We start from the raw sequence: 15199 nt of genomic DNA, 5'->3' as shown, positions 1-15199 counted from the left end.
CTGTCTGTTATTTCATTGAATTCTATTGTGTTTAGGGATGAATAGTTCTCTCCTATTGCAATTGTACTATTTTTCAGCTATAATTACATGAATCATTAGTAATGTAGCCGCCTAGTTTTGAATAGCAGGGTCCCTGCTATCACATGTTGATAAAAATACAACATTTACATAATAAAAGTCAACTACAGGCTTCCCAAATGCTGTAATAAATTAAGCATGATGAGTTACCATTGAAACTGTTTAATGTTGCACTTTTTATATGTATAAGAAAGGTTTTGTCATTTTATTTCATCAAAGCAACAACTTGAGGCAGTTTAGTGTGGATTAACGTGGGCAGAAGTATTATAGTGTTCCCGATGTTCAAAGGATAAAGCCATTGTTTACAACCCTAACCCATGAATAGATGTATGATGTAACTTGTGGACTGTTAAGGTGGAGAAACTCTATTCATCCCCTTTACATTTGATGAATTATGATCACATTTTAATCCATTTTTTATCACTGTTGAAATGATGTCACGTTAACGCTCTAGGACAGGGGTGTCAAACTCAAATACAGAGTGGGCCAAAATTCAAAACTGAACAAAGCCGCAGGCCAAGGTTAAACAAATGAACCTTTTAATAGGGACCCAAACAAGATTTTTGCGTTGAATATTGAACAAGCAAGGCTTTTATAACTTTGTAGTGACATTCAAAATTCAGTTTTAAATAATAATAATTAAAAAATATCAACGACATATTGAACAACATTTTTATAAAAATTGAATGCCTCTTTTCTATTTGCAGCCTTCTGAGGTAAATATCAAAATCAAGTTTTTCCACAGGCTAATAATACATTTTAAAATAAAATAACAATAATGAATGAATCAAACATTCAAGCCTTGAATTAGCAAGAGAAAGTGCGTGAATAAACATTAATTATTGCTCAATTTGCTACACTGATTTGCTTGAACACAGTATATGTAACAAGCTTATACAACTTAATAGTGCAAAAATCAACTTTCAAAAAACAAACGAAAAAACATCAATGGTATATTAAATACAATTTAAATTAAAAAGAATAATGCCCCTTTTCTATTTGCGGCCTTCTGAGGTAAATATCAACATTAACTTATTCCACAGGCTAATAAACTTAAAAATTAAACAACAATGAGGTGGGCGGGGTTTGGGTGTATATTGCAGCGTCCCGGAAGAGTTAGTGCTGCAAGGGCTTATGTTGTGTTTATGTTGTCTTACGGTGCGGATGTTCTCTCGAAATGTGTTTGTCATTCTTGTTTGGTGTGGGTTCACAGTGTGGCGCATATTTGTAACAGTGTTAAAGTTGTTTATACGGCCACCCTCAGTGTGACCTGTGTGGCTGTTGACCAAGTAAGCCTTGCATTCACTTGTGTGTGTGTACAAGTCGCTTACATTATATGACTTGGCTGGCAAGCTGTTTGTTTGGAGGAAAAGCGGACGTTACGACAGGTTGTAGAAATGGCTACTATATTGTTGTCCTGGTGAAAAATCGGGAGAAATTTGGTTGAAATGGTTGCACCGGGAAGTTTTCGGTAGGGGCACTGAACTTCGGGATTCGCCCGGGAAAATCGGGAGGGTTGACAAGTATGAGTATTAAAGGTGAATGCGGTGTTACAGTGGCACCGCCGCTGTATAGTACCGACGGGCCAGCTCTAATGTTAATTTGATATTGCCTCAAGGGCCATAATGAAATTACACGGCGGGCCAGATTTTGGCCCGCGGGCCAGAGTTTGACACCCATGCTCTAGGAGGAGGTCGAATTTAGCTTAAAGCAAAAATGTGGGCATGTTTCTGCTAAGTTTTAGCATTACTGTTTAATGACGTCTAATTTAGTTTGCACATTTCCAAACAGGATGATGACAAATGTGGTTTGCATTAGTGTGTTTTACATGTGCATCCGTTCATTCATCCACTCTCCACCTCCTGCGAGGCAATATCTTTATGATTAAATTGTATCTATTTATAGCTAGATTCAAACATTTTAAATAATATACTAGTACTTCATTTTTACGTTTTCTCCATTATGTACAAACCCTGTTTCCATATGAGTTGGGAAATTATGTTAGATGTAAACATAAACTGAATACAATGATTTTCAAATCATTCTCAACCCCATATCCAGTTGAATATGCTACAAAGACAACATATTTGATGTTCAAACTGATAAACTTTTTTTTTTTTTTTTGCAAATAATCATTAACTTTAGAATTTGATGCCAGCAACACGTGACAAAGAAGTTGGGAAATGTGGCAATAAATACTGATAAAGTTGAGGAATGCTCATCAAACTCTTATTTGGAACATCCCACAGGTGTGCAGGCTAATTGGGAACAGGTGGGTGACATGATTGGGTATAAAAACAGCTTCCCAAAAAATGCCCAGTCTTTCACAAGAATCCGTCGATTGCCAAGTGTTTGTTTGGCATTAAATGTGGTTGGAGGGAAAGGCTGGATGCAAATATAGCTACAAATGAGGCTTAATGCTGCAATATGTACACACAGCTAGCCTAAATAGCATGTTAGCATCGATTACCATGCCGTGCTAATCGATGCACATTCTACGTAAATCAGCTTGAATCAGTCCCTGATCGTGTTGTTACACCCTCCGACAACACACCAACGAGGCATGATGTCTCCAAGGTACGGAAAACAGTCGAAAAAACGGAAAATAACGGAGCTTATTTGACTCGATGCGTGTGATTTGGTAGGGTAAATGGCGTTGACGTTCTGACGTCGTCGTTAAGTGAGCGATAAACAGAAAGGCCTTTAATTTGCCAAAATTCACCCATTTAGAGTTCGGAAATCGGTTAAAAAAATATATGGTCTTTTTTTCTGCAACATCAAGGTATATATATTGACGCTTTCATAGGTTTGGTGATAATGTTCCCCTTTAAACAAGTTGAAAAACGTACTCGGGTGTTACCATTTAGTGGTCAAATGTACAGAATATGTACTGTACTGTGCAATCTAATAATAAAAGTTTCAATCAATCAATCAACAGTACGTATTCAGAGCGAATGTTAAAAAAAATAATAATCATAAATAAAAATTCCCAGTCCACAAGTATCCTCATCCACAACACGTTCTCTTAGATTTCCATGTTATGATACATGTTCGCATTTTTTATCGACTGTATCTAAGAAAGATTAAAATATTTTTATTTAAATGAAGATATGTGATAATTCTAAATGAAATACAATGACTTGTTTTATATTATTGTAAATGCTAGGTCATAAAATCAGTGTCAGTTGAGTCGGTCCATAGGTTGCCTGTAGGGATTTTTCATGTCCAGCAAATGTCAGTATTTAGTGACAAAGTATTGACACAGTATCAATACAGTTTTGCAATGTGTCGAAACGCTACATGACGCCTGATCAACCCATCACTACCGGTTACAACACAACATCATCTCTCCCGTCCAAAGGCAAAACCCAGTAACTAAATTTTGGTCAAAACTGAGCTGATAATAATTTTGGAGTTCGTAGGTGATATGCGATATTGTAATTTGTTCCGTAAGTAAGCTGTTACGCGCATGGCAGGACCTAGCAACTACCACATAACCGCGTGGATACAACAGTAAAACCTAGTATCTCAAGGGACCAATCGGAGCTTCTTTGTCAGTCGCCTTATTGTCTTTAATGAGACATTTGCACGAATGGGGGCAGACGGTCAACCTGATTATGTGATATTATGGCACGAGGGGATATTTGGAAGATTGGCCCAGGACGTTGCAAGCACCTTCATTAAATGTATTGTTCTTGATTCTTCCCCTTGCATACTCTTTTGGGCAGATAACTGTGGAGGTCAAAATAAAAACCGGACGCTGTACACGGCTCTTGCACAATGTGCAAACGCAGAATGGGGCCCACCCGGTATTGTGATAAAATATCTGGAGAAAGGGCACACGTTCATGAGAGCAGATTCAATCCATGGCTCAATCGGCAAGAAAAATGAAAGCTCAAGAAAACGTCTATACGTTTGATGACTTTGTGGATCTTTGTAAGACAGCATCAATAAAATACTACACGGTCTAGCTCCAGCCTATCTTGCCGATTGTATTGTACCGTATGTCCCGGCAAGAAATCTGCGTTCAAAAGACTCCGGCTTATTAGTGATTCCTAGAGCTCAAAAAAAGTCTGCGGGCTATAGAGCGTTTTCCGTTCGGGCTCCAGTACTCTGGAATGCCCTCCCGGTAACAGTTCGAGATGCTACCTCAGTAGAAGCATTTAAGTCTCATCTTAAAACTCATCTGTATACTCTAGCCTTTAAATAGACCTCCTTTTTAGACCAGTTGATCTGCCGCTTCTTTTCTTTCTCCTATGTCCCCCCCTCCCTTGTGGAGGGGGTCCGGTCCGATGACCATGGATGAAGTACTGACTGTCCAGAGTCGAGACCCAGGATGGACCGCTCGTCGGGACCCAGGATGGACCGCTCGCCTGTATCGGTTGGGGACATCTCTACGCTGCTGATCCGCTTGAGATGGTTTCCTGTGGACGGGACTCTCACTGCTGTCTTGGAGCCACTATGGATTGAACTTTCACAGTATCATGTTAGACCCGCTCGACATCCATTGCTTTCGGTCCCCTAGAGGGGGGGGGTTGCCCACATCTGAGGTCCTCTCCAAGGTTTCTCATAGTCAGCATTGTCACTGGCGTCCCACTGAATGTGAATTCACCCTGCCCACTGGGTGTGAGTTTTCCTTGCCCTTTTGTGGGTTCTTCCGAGGATGTTGTAGTCGTAATGATTTGTGCAGTCCTTTGAGACATTTGTGATTTGGGGCTATATAAATAAACATTGATTGATTGATTGATTGATTGGTTTTCCTTTGTTTTCTCAAAATCAGCTAGAAGTGAGTTACTAGGTTTTGCCTTTGGACGGGAGATCTCATCATCAAAATAATCACCTCAGTAGTTGTTTGATGTACGGAGACCGAAACTGTTGCTCAGGACAGAGAACCTCCTCTGGCAGTGACAGACAGCAGACTGCAGAAAAATGGCATTTTTCTCACATAAATAGCCCATAGCCCCGCCCACTAGCTGGGACCAACTTGACAGGGGGAATCAAGAAAACAGCTCTTTTGTAAATGACATCATAAATAACCATCACATGTCTAAAAAGTATTCACATAGTACTTTTGTATTTGTAAAGCAGTCATTTTTGTACACAGTGTATTCAGGTTCAGACAACACAACTTTCAAATGTCCAATGTCCCTAAGCAACACCCAGCTCCTGAAAGTCATGGTTTGGCCCAAATTAGGCCTAATTAGTCCTAATTAAAGCCCTCAGCCCCTTCCTGACTCTTTTAGCCACACATTCATAGCCATGGTGAGTGAGATGTTACAATTTGTTTGTTGAGCATGCTTTTAACTAACACGACTGAATGTTTGGAGTGTGTCCATGTTGAGCTTCTTAACAACTGTGCAAGGTTTGACAGGAAGCCAAAGGTCAAACAGTGACAGCGTGGGGCCAAACTGTCACAGTGGTAAAGCATGTTTAGTAGGGCTGTGGGAAAAAATCGATTCGAATACGAATCGAATCGTTTGCGTTGTGCGATTCAGAATAGATTCTCTTTTTTAAAAATCTATTTGATTTTTTTTTTATCAATCCAACAAAACACTACACAGCCATACCATAACAATGCAATCCAATTCCAAAACCAAACCTGACCCAGCAACACTCAGAACTGCAATAAACAGAGCAATTGAGAGGAGACACAAACACGACACAGAACAAACCAAAAGTAATGAAACAAAAATGAATATTATCAACAACAGTATCAATATTAGTTATGATTTCAGCAGAGCAGTGATTAAAAATCCCTCACTGACATTATCATTAGACATTTATAAAAATAATAAAAAAGAACAATAGTGTCACAGTGGCTTACACTTGCATTGCATCTCATTAGCTTGACAACACACTGTGTTTAATATGTTCACAAAAAGATCAAATAAGTCATATTTTTGATTCGTTTAATAGTTAAAACAAATTTACATTATTGCAATCATATGATAAAACATTGTCCTTTACAATTATAAAAGCTTTTTTTTTTTAAATCTACTACTCTGCTGGCATGTCAACAGACTGGGGTAGATCCTGCTGAAATCCTATGTATTGAATCAATACAGAATCGTTTTGAAATCGGAAAAATATCGTTTTTTAATTCGAGAATCGAATCAAATCGAAAAAAATCGATACATTATCGAATCGTGACCCAAGAATCGATATTGAATCGAATCGTGGGACACCCAAAGATTCACAGCCCTAATGTTTAGCTATTCCTCGTCCTGCAGGGATGATACTTGTAAGAAACTTACTTTATGTGTCGCCATGGAGACCAGGATTAGTGATTTGGAAGTCATTAAAAAACTGCCGACTGCGGCTGAACTTTAGCTACTGTTTTAGTGTTATAGCTTCACCTTTATCGATAGTTTTTAAGCCAAAATGCGTCTGTTGTCACTTTTCTGTCTACACACGGTCTGCTTGTAAGTACTCTGGGATTGTGCACTGTCGAACATGCTCTTCTGCTTGTAAACCAGCAATGACACAACGTGACGACGACGGGGGTACGGGGGCTGGTGGACCTGTACTTTTCAGAGGCGGTATACTACCGAATATGATTCATTTGTATCGCGGTACTCTACTAATACCGGTATGTCGTACAACTGTAATTATATTTAAATGGGGGTAATGTTCTAATGCAGGGGCGTCAAACTCAAATACAGAGCGGGCCATAATTTAAAACTGAACAAAGCCGCGGGCCGAGGTTGAACAAATTAATCCTTTAATAGGGACCCAAACAAGTTTTGCATTGAATATTGACCAAGCAAGGCTTATATAACTTTATAGTGACATGCAAAATCGAGTTTAAAATAATAATAATTAAAAAATATCAATGGCATGTCAAATAAAATAAAAATACAAATTGAATGCCTCTTTTCGGCGGCGGGTTTGGGTTGGAGCGGGGTTTGGTGGTAGCGGGGGTGTATATTGTAGCGTCCCGGAAGAGTTAGTGATGCAAGGGATTCTGGGTATTTGTTCGGTTGTGTTTATGTTGTTTTTATGTGGTGTTACGGTGCGGATGTTCTCCCGAAATGTGTTTGTCATTCTTGTTTGCTGTGGGTTCACTGTGTGGCGTATATTTGTAACAGTGTTAAAGTTGTTTATACGGCCACCCTCAGTGTGACCTGTATGGCTGTAGACCAAGTATGCCTTGCATACACTTGTGTGTGTGTGTTTGTATGAGCAGCATATATTACGTGAGTGGGCCGACACACTGCTTGTACGGAGGAAAAGCGGACATGGCGACATGTAGAGAACGCCAAAGGCAGTGCTTTTACGGCCCGCCCCCAATATTATTGTCCGGGTGGAAATCGGGAGAAATTCGGGAGGGGCACTGAACTTCGGGAGTCTCCCGGGAAAATCGGTGGGGTTGACGAGTATGAGTATTAGTGGTGAATACGGTGTTACAGCGGCAGGCCAGCTCTAATGTTAATTTGATATTGCCTCAAGGGCCAAATAAAATTACACAGTGGGCCAAATCTGGCCTGCGGGCCAGAGTTTGACACCCATGTTCTAATGTTTTGGTATCATTGTAGCGACTGTCTTTTCAAACGGGGTGCAGCATCAATTACCCCCAGTCAGTTTTTTTTCCACGCACATCTATCTTCTTCTTCACCTTCCTAACCCAACCATTTCTTTGTCATTTCCGCTCGTGTTCAGTTCTCGCAGACACCGCAATGACAGGCTCACTCGAAACACGAGAAAGAAGCACCTCCTACTGACATGTGATTGGTCAGATCGTGCCGAGCAAAAGGTCATGGCTACTTTCAATATCATTTGCGCAATTATTAGTGGGCGTGGCATGAGCGTGCCGACATATTGGACAATTTCAAGTTGATTGCAATTTAAAAAAGAAATATGCTTTTAATATATCAGAATTCTACTGGCGTACATAGTTTCCTGGATTTGAACGTACGTTTATTTTAAGTAGGAACACCACACAACTGTAGTTACATGAGGCCCCAGGTGCCCAGGAGACGACTTTAAGAAGCAGAGATGATATGAATACTGCCACCTACTCTATCGAGTTGTAACGGCAAGCTTTATTCACAGACAGTCCCATTATAATGTGTTTATAAGCAAACAGGTAGCTTCAAATCCATTCACTGTGTTTATGAAAACACAAAAACACACATGTTCTATCACCCTTTGGTCAGACAGCAATATATACTTAGCCTGCTAAAAATGACAATGACAAATAGCCCCCTGTCTTACATGCCTTGTAAGTACTGATTGTGGTGTGTGTATGTGTATGTGTGTGTGTGTGTGTGTGTGCGTGTGCGTGTGTGTGTGTGTGCCTGTGTGTGCGATGTTTGAGAAGATAGCCGCTTCTTTCAAGCAGTGTGCAATTAGAGCGTATAATTGTGGGTGTGGTCTGTGTGCAGCGAGCATGAATTTGTCAGGCAGTCTCTGCTTACTGCAGGTCTCAGCAATTAAGCTTTCACTTTTTCGCCGTCACCGCAGAGGTGCTATTAAAAAAAATAAATAAATAAAAAAAAGTAATGGGTGATTTTCTGCCTCAAATGTTGATTGATTGATAGTGATTACAAATCACACAAGCATTACTATATCTCATCATATGTGTGTCGTGTGATAAAGGGTGTTATTTTGTGTGTATACATATACAGTGGAGCAAAAAAGTATTTAGTCAGCCACCGATTGTGCAAGTTCTCCCACTTAAAATGATGACAGAGGTCTGTAATTTTTTATCATAGGTACACTTCAACTGTGAGAGACAGAATTTGAAAAAAAAAATCCAGGAATTCACATTGTAGGAATTTTCAAGAATTTATTTGTAAAATATGGTGGAAAATAAGTATTTGGTCAATAACAAAAATTCAACTCAATACTTTGTAATATAACCTTTGTTGGCAATAACAGAGGTCAAACGATTACTATAGGTCTTTACCCGGTTTGCACAGACAGTAGCTGGTATTTTGGCCCATTCCTGTGATGTTTTGGGGCTGTCGCCGAGCAACACGGACTTTCAACTCCCTCCACAGATTTTCTATGGGGTTGAGGTCTGGAGACTGGCTAGGCCACTCCAGGACTTTGAAATGCTTCTTACAGAGCCACTCCTTCGTTGCCCGGGTGGTGTGTTTTGGGATCGAAAGACCCAGCCACGTTTCATCTTCAAAGCTCTCACTGATGGAAGGAGGTTTTGGCTCAAAATCTCACGATACATTGCCCCATTCATTCTTTCCTTAACACGGATCAGTCGTCCTGTCCCCTTAGCCGAAAAACAGCCCCAAAGCATGATGTTTCCACCCCCATGCTTCACAGTAGGTGTGGTGTTCTTGGGATGCAACTCAATATTCTTCTTCCTCCAAACACGACGAGTTGAGTTTATACCAAAAAGTTCTATTTTGGTTTCATCTGACCACATGACATTCTCCCAATCCTCTGCTGTATCACCCATGTATCCATTTTGGTATAAACTCAACTTGTCGTGTTTGGAGGAAGAAGAATACTGAGTTGCATCCCAAGAACACCATACCTACTGTGAAGCATGGGGGTGGAAACATCATGCTTTGGGGCTGTTGTTCTGCTAAGGGGACAGGACGATTGATCCGTGTTAAGGAAAGAATGAATGGGGCCATGTATCGTGAGATTTTGAGCCAAAACCTCCTTCCATCAGTGAGAGCTTTGAATGATTGACCAAATACTTATTCTCCACCATAATTTACAAATAAATTCTTTAAAATTCCTACAATGTGAATTCCTGGATTTTTTTTTCACATTCTGTCTCTCATAGTTGAAGTGTACCTATGATGAAAATTACAGACCTCTGTCATCATTTTAAGGGGGAGAACTTGCACAATCGGTGGCTGACTAAATACTTTTTTGCCCCACTGTATATATATATATATATATATATATATATATATATATATATATATACATATACATATACAGTTGTGATCAAATAAACATCATATGGACAAAGATAAGCCCTTCTGGAGGAAAGTTCTGTGGTCAGATGAAACAAAAATTTATGTTTTGGCCACAATACCCGGCAATATGTTTGGTAGACAAAAGGTGAGGCCTTCAATCCCAGGAACACCAACCTACCGTCAAGCATAGTGGTGGTAGTATTATGCCCTGGGCCTGTTTTGCTCCCATTGGATCTGGTGCTTTACAGAGAGTCAATGGGACAATGAAAAAGGATTATTACCTCCAAATTCTTCAGGACTACCTAAAATCATCAGCTCGGTGGTTGGGTCTTGGGCGCAGTTGGGTGTTCCAACGGGACATTGACCCCAAACACAGGTCAATAGTGGTAAAAAAAAAATGGCTAAATGAAGCTAGAATTAAGGTTATAAAATGGCTTTCCCAAAGTCCTGACTTAAACATGCGGACAATGCTGAAGAAACAAGTTCATGTCAGAAAACCAACAAATTTAGCTGAACTGCACCAATTTTGTCAAGAGGAGTGGTCGAAAATTCAACTAGAAACTTGTGGATGGCTACCAAAAGCGCCTTATTGCATTGAAACTTGCCAAAGGACAGATAACCAAATATTAACATTGCTGTATGTATACTTTTGACACATTTTCAGTAGACCCATAATAAATTCATAAAAGAACCAAACTTCATGAATGTTTTTTGTGACCAAAAAGTATGTAGTCCAATCACTCTATCACAAAAAAATAAGGGTTGTAGAAATGATTGGAAACTGAAGACAGCCATGACATTATGTTCTTTACAAGTGTATGTAAACTTTTGATCGCGGGTGTATATGTATGTATTGATTAGGGGTGTAACGGTACGTGTATTTGTATTGAACCGTTTCGGTACAGGGGTTTCGGTTCGGTGCGGAGGAATACCGAACGAGTTCAACACGTAGATATGAAGTAGCCGCCTATGCTAAAGTCTTAACAAGCTGCTCCGCTCCGTTCTGCCTCTGTGTCTGTACACAGCACCCTGCATTGTCCCGCCAACATACGATCTGATTGGTTACACATAAAGCCAATCAGCAATGCGTATTAGAGCGCATGTCGTCAGGGCTTCAGTGTCGATGTCGAGCAGATAGGTCTTTAACAGGGGAGCAACTCCATCCATCCATCCATTTTCTACCGCTTATTCCCTTTTGGGGTCGCGGGGGACGCTGGCGCCTATCTCAGCTACAATCGGGCGGAAGGCGGGGTACACCCTGGACAAGTCGCCACCTCATCTCAGGGCCAACACAGATAGACAGACAACTCACTCTCCCCAAATTATATTCCAAGTCAACTACTTTCTAAACATCACTATGAGCCCGTTGACCTTCTAGAAACAAACTGCAGCTCAGCTCACTCGCAGTCCTGGCTTTAGGTGAAGGCTAGTTAGCTTTTAGCGAAACGGGCGCGTGTGTGCGTGTGTTACGGACAGTGTTGATTGAGGTGTGTTGAAGCAGCAAAAAAGGACATTATATTAAATAAAGAGTTTCTGTCTCTGATAGTGTATAAAATAATTTAAGTGCATCATAAAGCCTTCATAAACTCCATGGTGGTCAGGGAGGAATTTTCAGCTATAGTTACATGAATCATTAGTAATGTAGCAGCCTAGTTTTGAATGGCAGGGTCCCTGCTATCACATGTTGATAAAAATATAACATTTACATAATAAAAAATCAACTACAGGCTTCCCCAATGCTGTAATAAATTAAGCATAATGAGTTGACTTGAAGGGGCTTCACGGTGGCAGAGGGGTTAGTGCGTCTGCCTCACAATACGAAGGTCCTGCAGTCCTGGGTTCAAATCCAGGCTCGGGATCTTTCTGTGTGGAGTTTGCATGTTCTCCCCGTGAATGCGTGGGTTCCCTCCGGGTACTCCGGCCTCCTCCCACTTCCAAAGACATGCACCTGGGGATAAGTTGATTGGCAACACTAAATTGGCCCTAGTGTGTGAATGTGAGTGTGAATGTTGTCTGTCTATCTGTGTTGGCCCTGCGATGAGGTGGCGACTTGTCCAGGGTGTACCCCGCCTTCCGCCCGATTGTAGCTGAGATAGGCGCCAGCGCCCCCCGCGACCCCGAAAGGGAATAAGCGGTAGAAAATGGATGGATGGATGGAGTAGAAGAAAAGTTGTGTAATTTTATTTCATCTAAGCAACAACTTGAGGCAGTTTAATGTGGATTAACGTGAGCAGAATTATTATAGTGTTCCCAATGTTAAAAGGATCAAGCCATTGTTTACAAATTTGGTAAATAAATACCCCAAAAATGTATATTGTGTTGTTTACTTACTGTACCGAAAATGAACCGAACCGTGACCTCTAAACCGAGGTACGTACCGAACCGACATTTTTGTGTACCGTTACACCCCTAGTATTGATATATATTTGTGTGCTTCTACCCAGGTTACCAGTGCCAAGGGCTGACCCAGTGGACCCACAGGACTTAGAAGACAGTGATTCAGGACCTTCCATGGACCATGCTCCTTGACAACGGATGTTCCGGTGTTGTGTCTTTGCCTCGGACGTCAGTGAAATGACCTTTGAAGTAACTTTGGCGAGCTGAAGTGGGTTAGAAACCTCCTGTCCGCATTGAAATGTCTCTCGCCCTATTAACTTTGCTTAATGGAAACACTGAAGTTCTCTGCCATCGATTACAATCTGGCCACATTTCCGCTGCCAGTTGGATCCAGGTGAGCCCGGCGGACTCGTTGAGGAAGGAGTCCATTAGGATTGGAGTTTTCAACGCTTTTTTTTTTATATGTTGTGAAAAAAGCAGATCTAACTTTTTATACTCGTTTCTCTTCCTGCTGCCTAAATGTTTTTTTATTCCCACTCCTTCCAATCTGTGTTCCCTCCCAGATTCATAGTGCACTTGCATTTCTATGCAAATGCTTTTAAGGACCAACATGGGAGAGCATTTTGACACTTATTGATTTAGAGAGCTTTATGAGTCTGGCAAAAATCAAACCGTAATTTAAGTTTTGTCAAAGACCTCTTGCGCCGTATCAGCTGCGTGTGGACCGCTCATATAACGACTCATCACTCCACGGTGACAAATTTACACACTTTCCACCTTGACCCGTTTATGCACGGCTCTCAGCAAGTCAGTCTGTATCAGCAGATGCTTTTTAATGCGATTGTTTCTCCCGTCATAAATTGGGTGGTGAAATATGGGCCATGGATGACAACATGACAACACCGATGCCCTCAATGCGGTGACGTTACTTTCAAAAGAAAGACAGGAGACTGATTCCCACGTTTATATTTTGCCTTTTTTTGTCTTGAATCTATGAATAAACAGGGAATCGATGTCGAGGATGGCATCTATTGGAACACGTTAAAAAGGACTGTTTCTGAAAAGTATCTGAATACTGTTTTTCCGTGGCGCTTGACGGGAAAACATCTGGAAAGAAATACCGTAGAAGTCCCTTCTCCAAGGTGGATGCTGCACAATATTAATTACTTACGAGTAAGGCTGGGAGATATGGCCTTTTATGAATATCTCGGGCTTCACGGTGGAAGAGGGGTTAGTGCGTCTGCCTCACAATACGAAGGTCCTGCAGTCCCGGGTTCAAATCCAGGCTCGGGATCTTTCTGTGTGGAGTTTGCATGTATGAATGCGTGGGTTCCCTCCGGGTACTCCGGCTTCCTCCCACCTCCAAAGACATGCACCTGGGGATAGGTTGATTGGCAACATTAAATTGGCCCTAGTGTGTGAATGTGAGTGTGAATGTTGTCTGTCTATCTGTGTTGGCCCTGCGATGAGGTGGCGCCTTGTCCAGGGTGTACCCCGCCTTCCGCCCGATCGTAGCTGAGATAGGCGCCAGCGCCCCCCGCGAGCCCAAAAGGGAATAAGCAGTAGAAAATGGATGGATGGATGAATATCTCGATATTTTTGGGCCATGTCAGGATACACCAGGCCTGGGCAAATATTTTACTCCAGGGGCCAGATTTAGATTTAAAAAAAGCATGTCTGGGGGCTGGTATATCTATTTTTAGGAACACTAATACAAAACCTCACAATAATGTTTGAAAGCTAAAAATGTTATGACAAACCGCCTTAAAAAACGGAACGGAATTTGACATTTTTTTTACTGAATGAGACACCCAGAATGTACATGAAAATAAAGAATGTGGGATTTACGATGTTAATGTCAGACCTCGACATGGATTGTGTGTGCTCCTTCGACGCAGAGGGATTACAGGACAAGCCAGGTGTGAATTAAGGTACATGTTTGTTTTTATTTATACTCAAAATACAAGAAAAAGGCAAAACAAAAAGCGCGCTCGATGGCGGATACTAATCTATACTAAAACTTAGTATCTACAAACAAACAAAAGATACTATCAAAGTCATAAATACAAACAAAAACTTACTTGGCGTGGATGAATTGGAAAAACATGGCATGAAGTATGAAAGGCAATGAAAGCAAAGTTCCCAGACTGATGGACTGAGGGCAGGGGCGTGACAAGGTGGGAAGTAATGCGTTGACATGGTAACAAAAGCAAACCGGGAAGTGCAAAATGGAACAAGAGTCCAGAAAACAAAACAGAACATGATCAAACATAAAACCAGATTTACATTTGTGACAGTTAAAAGCCTACTGAAATGAGATTTTCTTATTTAAACGGGGATAGCAGGTCCATTCTATGTGTCATACTTGATCATTTCGCGATATTGCCATATTTTTGCTGAAAGGATTTAGTAGAGAACATCCACGATAAAGTTCGCAACTTTTGGTTGCTAATAAAAAAGCCCTGCTTCTACCAGAAGTAGCAGACGATGACCTCACCGGTGTGAGGGCTCCTCACATCCTCACATTGTTTATAATGTGAGCCTCCAGCATCAAGAGCTATTCGGACAGAGAAAGAGACAATTTCCCCATTAATTTGAGCGAGGATGAAAGATTTGTGGGTGAGGATATTAATAGTAAAGGACTAAAAAAAAAAAAAGGCGATTGCATTGGGAGCGATTCAGATGTTTTTAGACGCATTTACTTGGATAATTCTGGAAAAACCCTTATCTTTCTATTGTGTTGCTTGTGTTTTAGTGAGTTAAATAGTACCTGATAGTCGGAGGGGTGTGTCCATGGGTGTGTTGGTGCCAGTCTCTGAGGGAAGTCACGGCAGCTGCATGGACGGCGCAAGCTCAGCTAATCTCCGGTAAGAGGTGACTTTTTACGACAA

At 41.1% G+C, this 15199-nt stretch overlaps 1 protein-coding gene across 2 annotated transcripts in view; it reads left to right on the top strand.

Moving 5' to 3' along the window:
• Positions 1 to 14985, top strand: part of trim44 (tripartite motif containing 44) — a 201163-nt gene extending 186178 nt beyond the window's left edge. For both annotated transcript variants that reach the window (XM_061917629.1, XM_061917626.1), the window contains one exon: positions 12416 to 14985. In XM_061917629.1, the coding sequence (XP_061773613.1) occupies positions 12416 to 12436 (21 nt within the window). In that variant the 3' untranslated portion in view covers positions 12437 to 14985. The remainder of the gene's footprint in view (positions 1 to 12415) is intronic.
• The last annotated feature ends 214 nt before the right edge of the window (positions 14986 to 15199 follow it).

This window comes from Nerophis ophidion, linkage group LG12 (genome assembly GCF_033978795.1).
Source record: "Nerophis ophidion isolate RoL-2023_Sa linkage group LG12, RoL_Noph_v1.0, whole genome shotgun sequence".
Classification (NCBI taxonomy): domain Eukaryota; kingdom Metazoa; phylum Chordata; class Actinopteri; order Syngnathiformes; family Syngnathidae; genus Nerophis; species Nerophis ophidion.
This window is presented reverse-complemented; position numbering and strand designations above follow the sequence as displayed.